Source organism: Lepidochelys kempii, chromosome 21, assembly GCF_965140265.1.
Source record: "Lepidochelys kempii isolate rLepKem1 chromosome 21, rLepKem1.hap2, whole genome shotgun sequence".
Classification (NCBI taxonomy): domain Eukaryota; kingdom Metazoa; phylum Chordata; order Testudines; family Cheloniidae; genus Lepidochelys; species Lepidochelys kempii.
In genome coordinates, this window is record NC_133276.1 from 1,142,254 (window position 1) to 1,152,810 (window position 10,557).

Consider the following 10,557-nt stretch of genomic DNA (forward strand, 5'->3'; position numbering starts at 1 on the left):
TGGTAGCTCCCAGAGGCCTAGCTGCAATCAGGGCCCCACTGTGCTGGGAGCAGCATACACGTTGCAAGAGATAGTAAGAGATTGTCTTAGCAGTCCACAGGAAACTTCCAGTACTTGTAAGCAGTATGGCTGTATAAGCAACGTGCACATACGCTTTCTAGTCAAAATAATTACGCCACTTTCCCATTGCCTTTCAGAGTTGGTCATAATGAGATCATTGGAGGTTGCCGTGTGGGGATCAATGCCGAGGGCCTGGGCCGAGACCACTGGAACGAGATGCTGGCATACCCTCGCAAACCGATTGCACACTGGCACCCATTAGTGGAGGTGAAGAAATCCTTCAAAGAGGTGCTTGAAGTCAATTACTTCCTTTTGACTGCATGTGCCACGCATGGCTGAGCTGGTGCAAGGATTGCAAAAAGCTTCTGTTCTCAGTTGGGGAGTTTCTGAGATGGGCTGAGTGGAGCTTTTTGCTGGAGGTGGACCCCAGAGAACCAGCATCTCTGCTCTGGCTTGACATAATTCCTTGGCTGGCAAGCAGGAGTGGAAAGGAATGGAATTTACAGATCAGGTTGTTTTTGTGGTTTTCTTTTTTTTTAATCTGAGAGAACAGACCGGAAAAGGGAACACTGCTGTGATCCAGAATAAATACCCCAGGCACACCACATGTTTCTACTCTTAACTGCTCCAAACATCTTTGGAGAGCATTTCGCTGCATCTTTGTATCCCTCAGTATGGTCACTGGACTTGAAAAGGCTGGACAACGTCCTGACCATCCACAAGGTTTCCCTTTCCCTCGCTCTCCATTTCCTCCCCTTCCTCCCGCAGCCTTCTGGTCTCCTTTGCTATCTGTCTAATTTGGATGGTAAATCCCTAGAGATGCAGTTGCCAACCTGCACAGTGCCAGGCACATCAATGGCACTTTAGTGATGATAAACAAAGCCACCATTTACAGCTATGCCATCTAAAGCAATAAAGACGATAACATCCCCACACTGGCCAGGGCCAGGACAGCCAGCGTTCCCCTCCTATGCAGCATTGCCCAATGGCTAGGTGTGGTATAAGGAGTATTTTGTTGTCCTCTGAAGTGTCAGAGATTGAGCTCTGCTGGTGGCCAGATGCTGGTCCCCATGGATCACAGCAGTGGCCTGAACCAGTATGTGTCCATTGAAACCTGGTCATCTATCACCAAGATGCTTTAGAATACCGTAAATCAGGAGTCAGTAGTGTAAAACTAGTGCAAGTCAGACTAGAATCAGACCCAGAATCATCTCTGATATGGAATTTGTTTGACAATAGCAGTGACTTTGGGTGGTGAGCTGTGCTGTGAAATATAGCACTCAGGCTAAAACTGCAGCATGTCACACACCCCCTCTGGCAGGAATATAGGAGTTATTCCTGTCTGCTGGGCTGGCATTTAGTGGCTGCTAAGTTTCAGGATAAATATGCAGTATTCAGTGATCCATTAGCCAGGAAGCTTAACCTCCTCTGCAGTATCAGTAGCAGCCACACAGCACCTGGTTCCAGCTGTCATGTCTGATGCAGGAGGATAGAATCATTTCTCCATTTGGCAGTTTGCATGATTTTATTCCATTATATTTAAGACCCAGATTGCAGTTTCAAGGCTCAGTTCCTATAAAATTTCTGGTAACAAACAAGGAAAAATTCAATTATTTACAGGAAAATTCAAAGAAACAGGCACAATATGAAACCCACTTAAAATGGAAATCAAAACCCACTGCTGGGCCACCCAAATGTTGAAAACAAAAAATCAAATGCATCATTTCACCCTAATGCTGGGCAGATCAGGGGGACAATTACGAAAGCCCAGCATCATCAAGTCCTGTATTCTTGCCACAACCCACTACACACAGCCAGCAAGCAAGCAAATGGTCCCTTTTCATAGATGCTAAGGTCAGAAGGGACCATTATGATCATCTAGTCTGACCTCCTGCACAACACAGGCCACAGAATCTCACCCACTCCTGCGAAAAACCTATCAGCTATGTCTGAGCTATTGAAGTCCTCAAATCGTGGTTTAAAGACTTCAAGGAGCAAGAGAATCCTCCAGCAAGTGACCCGTGCCCCATGCTACAGAGGAAGGTGAAAAACCTCCAGGGCCTCTTCCAATCTGCCCTGGAGGAAATTCCTTCCCGACCCCAAATATGGCGATCAGCTGAACCCTGAGCATGTGGGCAAGATTCACCAGCCAGATACCCAGGAAAGAATTTTCTGTAGTAACTCAGATCCCACCCCATCTAACATCCAATCACAGGCCATTGGGCCTATTTACCATGAATATTTAAAGATCAATTAATTACCAAAATCATGTTATGCCATCATACCATCTCTTATTTGTGTCTATTTTTTAGCCCGCCTGTGTGCAACTCTTTTGTACACAGACATATCTAAAAACCAAATAACAAAACACAACAAAAAAACCTACCAGAGTCCCAAGCAGCAATTACTGGGGAAATGTTTTTTCTGTTGCACTAAATATAGATAGTCTTGTAAGAGCGTTTAGGGTCAAGATGTCTTTAATCTCCCTCGGAGCATAAAAATAGCTCTGCTGCCCCCCTGCTGGATCTGCCGATCACTTTCCTATCGAGGATTCTCAGGAGGTCAGGACACAATCCCTGTGTAAAACAGATGGGTAAGGTTGTTAAAATGCCTTGATGAATTAGCTGCTTCATCCTTGCACATCCCCCTCCTCCTCCTGCTCCTTAATGGTCTGTTGTGTCGTGTTGGGCATCACCCACTGTCATGTTCGCAGACGTCAATTCACAGAAAACAAGGTGGGTGGCAAATGAAAAGTTTCTCCTATAAATGCTGGGTATCTTGTTCCCAGAGCTTGTCAGCAAGTGTGCCTTTTCAGATCTTGTGTGTGCAGCTGAGCTTTCCAACAAGGGAGCTGATTGGCTCTATTCTCATGATGTACAGTCTTAGCAAAGCTGATGACTCAAATCTTTGGTCACACTTCTCAAGACAGAGGCACTCGTTTGAGATGTCCCTATCCAGTGTACTCGGTACGCATCACCTGCATCGAAAGATCCTCTGGTGAAAACACCTAGGTAGTGTGAATTGTCACAATGAAGCAGCCGCTGTCTCCCCTTCTTGCCCTCTGGGGTTGGGTGAGCTTACTTTGCATTATTGTGGGGAACAGTAATAACCAGGCTATTCAGGGCAATGTCTCTATTAGGAAGCTTCCATTAGACTAAGCAAGTTCTGGATTTCCTTCTCTCCGTCCACCACATGTGTTCCCTCTGAATATGAGGAATATCAACAACTTTAGAAAGAAATGGAACAATCTGTCATGTGACAGTTTCTTTCCAAATGCAGACCTGGATCTTAAGTCAAAAGCAAGGAAACCAATTTGAATTTTTTTTTAAAGTGATCTAAATTGTAAAACAGAAAATTGTGTCAACCTGGGGGAATTTGAAGTGACTTATGCCATTCAGTTCTGTACGTCTTTCCCCTCCTCCTCTCAGATAAAGCTCCCGGCCATCTCATCTTCCTTTCCCAATTTGACTGCACATGTGCAAATTGTTATACGTTCTCTAATCTGCACTCAACTAATGCCTATTTTGTGGGGAGGGGGCAGAAATCTGTCTAAAAGGTGCTCCTGTCACACTCTGGACTTAAGATCACAGACCTCAAATAAATCAGAAAAAGACATTCCTTGCTAGGAAGGACTTTCTTTAATGAAATGAACTAGTCCCTCCCCCAGGTTTCCTCTCCTCCAAGGCTGCTGCTGCCCATCCCTGTACAGTTCCAGCTGCTGGTGTGTGTTCCAGACACAACACTGCACTATGGCTTCTCAGTGGCAATCTTCCAGAGTTGTGTAAAACCTGGATTTCTCTTCCAGGGACTTCTTGCCTTCCCGTTGGCATTTCCTGACTATTCAACAAGAGGAACCTGTGTGCTGCATGGCCTGGTTCCCCCAGCCATTGCATCAGTCTTACACGGATGGCTCCTGCAGGAATAGCACTGGAGTAGTAAAATGGTGAATCAGGCCTGAGTCTGCATGAGCCAAGTCCTTGCTCTCCCTTTCCCTCTTTCATGGTGGTGATCTCCAATGAACCATTGTCAATAGCCACAGCTCCGTTCACTCTTGTCTTGCTGCCAGTAAGTGAGAAGCTTGCACTTCTTTGGTGACTTTCTTCGAAGGATTTCAAAGCACTTTAAAGTAATTAATTAATTACAGGCCCCTATTAGGTAAGGAAGTGTTATTCCCCCTTTCTTTGAATGAGCACAGACTGATTAAGGGGCTTGTCCACATTCACACCAACTTCAAGAGAGCTGGTCATGGAACCCAGGAATCCTGCTTTCCAGTGCCTTGCACTAATTGGTACCTAACACACGCTTCCTACAATCATCAGCACACGGCTAAAGAACCAACACGCTGATCCAGGACAATTCAGCATCTGATGAGTTTCCCCTTGCAGTACTAGGTATGCTTCAGCCATTCCAATTACTTTCTCATGCCTTGCTGTCTCCCTCAAAATACTTCCTGACATCAGTCAGTCAGGATCTTTAACAGCCATGTTTACAGGAAGAGATTTTTAAAAATCAGAGTATTTTTAGGAACATTAAAGGAAACAGTGAAAAGTGGAGATTTGTCTCTGTCTCGGAGCACCTAATATCACCAGCCCAGTATAAAATGCGTCTCCAATGTTACGAGGCAGTTTCAACATTCAGCACTTGGGCATTTATTTGTTTTTAAACTTTTTTCTGGAGAAATAATTTAACTTCACTGGGAGCAGGATTTAGTCCATAATGAAGGATAACTGCTCATCTTTAATGATATGCAAAGCCAATCTCCTCTAGTCCTTTGAGTCCATCTGGCCTTCCAAGAACTGACACTTCCCTGGCTGTTACAGAAAGAATGGCTCACTTCTCTAATTAAGAGAAGGGAAAATTATCCTGAGGTTTCTCAAGACACATAGGTCACTTGACCTGGTCTCACTAGAGCTTCCTTCACTGTTAAGAATAGATAACATTATCAATGTAAAAGCAGGAGAAATGCTGCAATGGCACATCCTAAACTCTACCAAGAGCTTATTTCTGGAGTAATTTCTGATGTCCCATCTTTTTGGAGGCAATTCTACCATTGAGATTACATCTGCATTGTGCTTTCCTCTGGGGCTTTAGGTTGTAGTGAGCAGCCTGGCAGGACAGGAGAATGCCTTTATTACCTTAAGGTACCCTAGGTCTGAGAGACCATTCTTGATTCTTAACGCAGTTCTTTCTGCTGACCTTTAATTAAATGCCCACTCTGCTGTGTAGTGGATTGCTTTGGAAATGAAAAGGTCTGTCCTCTTTGAGGAGAAGAAGTAAATGCCAACCCTTAACCCCCCAGTTCGGCCCCCTGCCTCCCCAGAATGAGTATTTGTACAGATAAGTCATGAAAGCAGGTCTGCTGCTGGCATAATGTTAGCTTTACATTAATTTGAGTGTACCCTGCAAAGGCAGAGCTGAGCCAAGATGGGCAATGGCCAGCACACCTTCCCCTGTGACTTGCTCAGCACTGACTGGAGACCTCACAATCCGGCCAGGCATATCTGTGCATTAGCACATCCGATCCTCTTGGGCAGATGGACTGTGCCCATTGCAAAGAACATGGGGAGTCCTGAGAAACTCCCCCCATACAAGGAACCAGCCCAAGGCCTATGCAACCCTGATGTCACACTTGCAGCCCTCTGGCTTTGAGTAAATGACTCTTACATGGAAGCAGGATTTTTTGACTATTTTTCTCTCTGGTTGGTCACTATCATGTTCCCACCACGATGCCTTTTCCCCATGCTGACTCATTCTTCTCACTAATGGGCCTGGGCCAAAGCAAACATTTATTTTCTGAAGTGAAAAACGGGGAAAGAATTAATGAGAACTCTTACAGGCCAGCGAGTGTATTCAGATAGCATGTCTTAAACAGGATCTTTGGAGCCAGCCATCCTACACAAAGGAGATTACATAGCTCTGATCTGCCATCCTGTGCTGGTGGCATAACAGAGTACAGGAGAGAACTGCACGTGGAAGGGACAGTACCTCCAAGGTAGCAAGTGATGGGTGAAAGGCCTGATTGGCCACTGCTTTGCATCTCGGATCACCATTTATACCTGTGCAAAGTGGGTGTTAAATGAAACTGAATCCGAATTCTCCACCCATACATAATTGTCATGGCGTTTTCCACCCACTTTACATGGAATGAATTACTAGACCATCAGAGGCCAAAGCTGCAATGACATCACGTGGACATGAGAGCCACAACCAGGTATGGAACCACATTTGTTTCTCTATGGCAGTAAACCCAGCCACTTGCAAGGTTTATACTGGGTTGGGGAAGCAATTACTCTGGAACTTATTATCACAGTTATTCTGAGAGTTTAAGTGAGTAACTGCACCTCTCAGATCCTACTGGGCAAGTTGATTTTCCCCAGGGTCCTGTGTATGCTTTCCATGGCACAGGGTGATTTACGTGCATGGATGATGGTTGAGAGCATTGGTCCTCCTAAACAGTGTAACATTCACGTTGCACGTTTGGACTGGAACAGGGAAACCCTGTGGCAAAGCCAGTCGGTGGTGTGACTTTTGCCTGGATTCATTCATTTGCAGTGATTTGGTGCAAATCAGCTGGTGAATTTTCTCTTATGTGAACTTCATGCACTTTGAGCTCTAATATTTACATGCAAAGATTTTTGCTGGCTCAGGAGAGGAAAGATTTGGTTTGGGGTGGACAACACTGCAACAGGAGCCAGGAGCAGGTGCAGTGTGAAATACCATGTTCCCTGCAGTCTTTGGGAGATACATGTAGTTTGTCATTCGCATTCAATAAAATGAGAGAGAGAAGGAGACTGGCAAGACGTCAAAAGCTCGAGTGATACTGGTTTTAAACTACACTAATAGCTCAAAGACAAATTGCTAATAATTTATGGTCTGAAGTCCCTGACAATGAAGTGTTTACTACATACTAACCTATCCATCCATCCCCAGTCTGATCTGATTTTCAATTTGAAAAGTGGCTCCGGCAATGGGTCCTGTGGAGTCTCATTATTTCTCTGTGCTGCAGTGATTTAATTCACTTTGCTGTCGTTCAGTATTACCAAAAAAAAAAAAAATAAGTTGCATGGTAAAATGGGAAGCAGCGGGAGGGCAAAACTTTCTCCAGCTAAGGAGCATGGGCATGATTTAGCTGATGCTCAGTCTCTGCACCGGGGTTCAGGATTAAAAAAGTAATAAAACGCACTGGCAACCTCCCATAGGTGGTGTCAGGCAGGTATGGCTGCCACCAATGAGGTCTTAATGACCAAGTGATGGAAGTAGACAATCATAGGCTAAACCTAATTCAGCAGCAGATGAGACTGTGGAAAGTAAGACTGTGATCGTGACAAGGGAAATAACGTGCTGCTTTTCTCTCCCATCAGTGGCAAGGCCGAGCAGCAAGCTTCGACAGCCAAGGCTCATGTCCATCTCCTAAGCCACCTCCCACACCATGAGCCACTGAAGCAGTGGACTAGAATGGAACTAAACAAAGTTATTTTGCACTTGTCCTACAGTCTGAACAACTTGTTGCTGAGTGGCACCAGTGAGGCGTTCCAGGCCTAGTTGTTCCAACATAGGTAAAGGCAGAAGAAACACTTTGTGGTCAAATTTGTCTTGGTCTGTTATGTCTCCCAAGATGATGTTTGTGGTTTGCATTTTATGGATCTGCTGCCCGAGGAAGAAGATGGAATAAAACATGAGCTGGGAGGTTGGTCTGTAAAATAATGTGTAAAATGCTGGACCAGTAACAGAGACCTTCTCAGCCTATCTGAACACCGATGACATGCCCCAGGGAAGAGGCATGGGGAGAAGCATGCTGCTGCATTTTCTGACTGATTGGAACCGTATAAATAGAAGCCTTGATTAGACTTCATGTGACCAGCTCTTTATTATTGTGATCAATCTGAATTCAGCCACATGTTTACAGGTTTCTTATTCACGTAGAAATGTTCATGAGCCTTTCAAAGTTTGTGCCGTGTGTACCCCAAACTTCCTTCTGTGATGTATTGAAGATTTGTTGATTCCTCAGGGAAAATTATCCATTTTCTGTATTCTCACTAGGGCCATTTGCATGAACACAGTTATAGATCATAGAATATCAGGATTGGAAGGGACCTCAGGATGTCAATCTAGTCCAACCCCCTCCTCAAAGTAGGACCAATCCCCAATTTTTGCCCCAGATGCCTAAATGGCCCCCTCAAGGATTGAACTCACAACCCTGGGTTTAGTAGGCCAATGCTCAAACCACTGAGCTATCCGTTCCCCCCGACCCCTGTCTGCTACTGCTGCTTGTTCCTCTGTGACGTCACTTGTCTGATGCGGAGTGAAGAGTACTGTGTTGACACAAGCAGGGTTCTGATGTGAGGTGGGAAATGTGTTATAGGAGCAGGTGAAAGTCTTGCATAAACACTAGATCTTTATTTTTATAAATGATCCTTAGCAGTACAGCGTGAGAGAATACAGGGGAGCACAAAAAATATAAACAAGTTTTTTTTTAATTTTTAAAGCTTTAAATTAGGGCTGTCAAACAATTTTTAAAAAATCACAATTCATCATGAGATTTTTTTTTTAAAAAGTTGTGATTAATCGTAATTTTAATTGCGCTGTTAAACAATACTAGAATCCATGCTGAATTTCAATTGGTAAGCATGTCCTCTGGAATGGTGGTGGAAGCACGAACGGGATACAAATGTTTAGCATATCAAGCACGTAAATATCTTGCAACGTCAGCTACAACAGTGCCATGCGAACGCCTGTTCTCACTTTCTGGTGACAATGCTGCCCGCTTCTTATTGACAATATCTCCTGTAAATGTAAACAAGCTTGTTTGTTTTAGCGATTGGCTGAAAAAGAAGTAGGACTGAGTAGACTTGTAGGCTCTGAAGTTTTACATTGTTTTTGTTTTTGAGAGCAGTTATGTAACATTTCTATATTTGTAAGTTGCACTTTCATAATAGATTACATTACACTACTTGTATGAGGTAAACTGAAAAATACTATTTTGTTTCATTTTTAATGTAATATTAAGATGAGCACTGTACACTTTGTATTCCGTGTTGTAATTATATAAATATATTTGGAAATGTAGAAAAACATCAAAAATATTTATAATAAATTGATATTTATTGTTTAAATTTAACAGTGTGATTAAAACTGTGATTAATTAGAGGTTTTTTATTGTAGCTAATTTTGTGTTAATCTCTTGATTTAATTGACAGCCCTACTTTAAATTTTTCCATAAATTGTAAGCAGCTACTTAATAAGAGAAGTGTCTAAAATCTCAAACCAAGGTAAAAGTCTGTTGTGAATAATGAATGGTTGCTAATGCCACTACCTGCAAGATCCAGAAAATGATGTTACCACATCTCAATGTACCAGGTTTTTGAATCCTACAAAGTCAGCTGGTATTTATCAGCAAATGGACTTTTTGAGACTTTTAATCTTGGACTTCTGTTCTCTAAGTTGCTAAATACATTAGTGTTTGTTTCACTGATATTAAACAATTTTGGGCAGTCATCCCCTTCCTCTCTAATCACCAATGTACAGGTACGGTGACTCAGGTTAGCAAGCACCTGAGCCAGCAATCAGTTTCCAGCTCAGCCTCATTTCCCCTAAATGTCACACCATGCACTAGTCTATACTGTGCATCATGATTGACTGATCTGAATGTTCTAGACTTGTATGTATATCTTTGCTGGGTGAGAGGAGGAAGCCTTTGTTCGGTGAAGCACAAATACCTAACTTCTCACTAGACTTTGTATCTTAATACTCTGTGTGCCACATGCTAAAGGAGCAGAAACTCAATAAAAGATTTGATTTGTAATGCCTGTTTTACTGGCCTAAATGCTTGTGTCTCTTGGGAAAGTAGTGACTGTGTCTATCCATGTCCAGATGTTCAGCCAATCAGACCACACACACGAAGACCCCTATGTGACTTTAAATTTGAGTGAAGACACCCTGCTGAAAATGAGACAATCCAATGATATTGGCAGTGATGGTGTAGCTGTGTTGGTCCCAGGATGTTATGAAGACCGGAGGGGAGGTCAGATCTTTTATTGGCCCGTCTAATGGTGAAAGAAGAGCTTGAAAATATTTCTCTTTCACCAACAGATGTTGGCCCAATAAAACATATTACTTTGCAGTCCACTGCTACGTACACTTTGTTTTAAAAAGAGAAGTGAAAGTACAGGGAAGGTGCAGAATTAGGTGTAGTGATTGGTGCTATAGCTTATACCGCCCAGGTGGTATCCTACAAACACCTTCTGGACAGTATATCCTTTCCTGTAGTGTCCTGTGTCTTCTAGTAGGAAAAAGCTTTAATAGGTCAAAATAGTGACTCACAGGCAGGGAAAGCCGAACCACTATGGACCACACAAAGACTGACCTAGCCCTTAGTCTAGAAAAGAGACACTTAAAGGGGGGAAATAGAATAGAGGTCTATAAAATCATGAATGGGGTGGAGAAAGGGAATAGGGGAGTGTTGCTTACCATGTCACATAATACAAAAAAACTAGAGGT

At 43.3% G+C, this 10,557-nt stretch overlaps 1 protein-coding gene across 3 annotated transcripts in view; it reads left to right on the plus strand.

Annotated features, from left to right (window-relative positions):
• The window catches only part of SYT6 (synaptotagmin 6), a 94,889-nt gene extending 85,027 nt beyond the window's left edge, over window positions 1–9,862 (plus strand). For all 3 annotated transcript variants that reach the window (XM_073320216.1, XM_073320217.1, XM_073320218.1), the window contains 2 exons: window positions 198–348; window positions 7,422–9,862. In XM_073320216.1, coding sequence (XP_073176317.1) covers window positions 198–348; window positions 7,422–7,493 — 223 coding nt within the window. In that variant the 3' untranslated portion in view covers window positions 7,494–9,862. The remainder of the gene's footprint in view (window positions 1–197; window positions 349–7,421) is intronic.
• The last annotated feature ends 695 nt before the right edge of the window (window positions 9,863–10,557 follow it).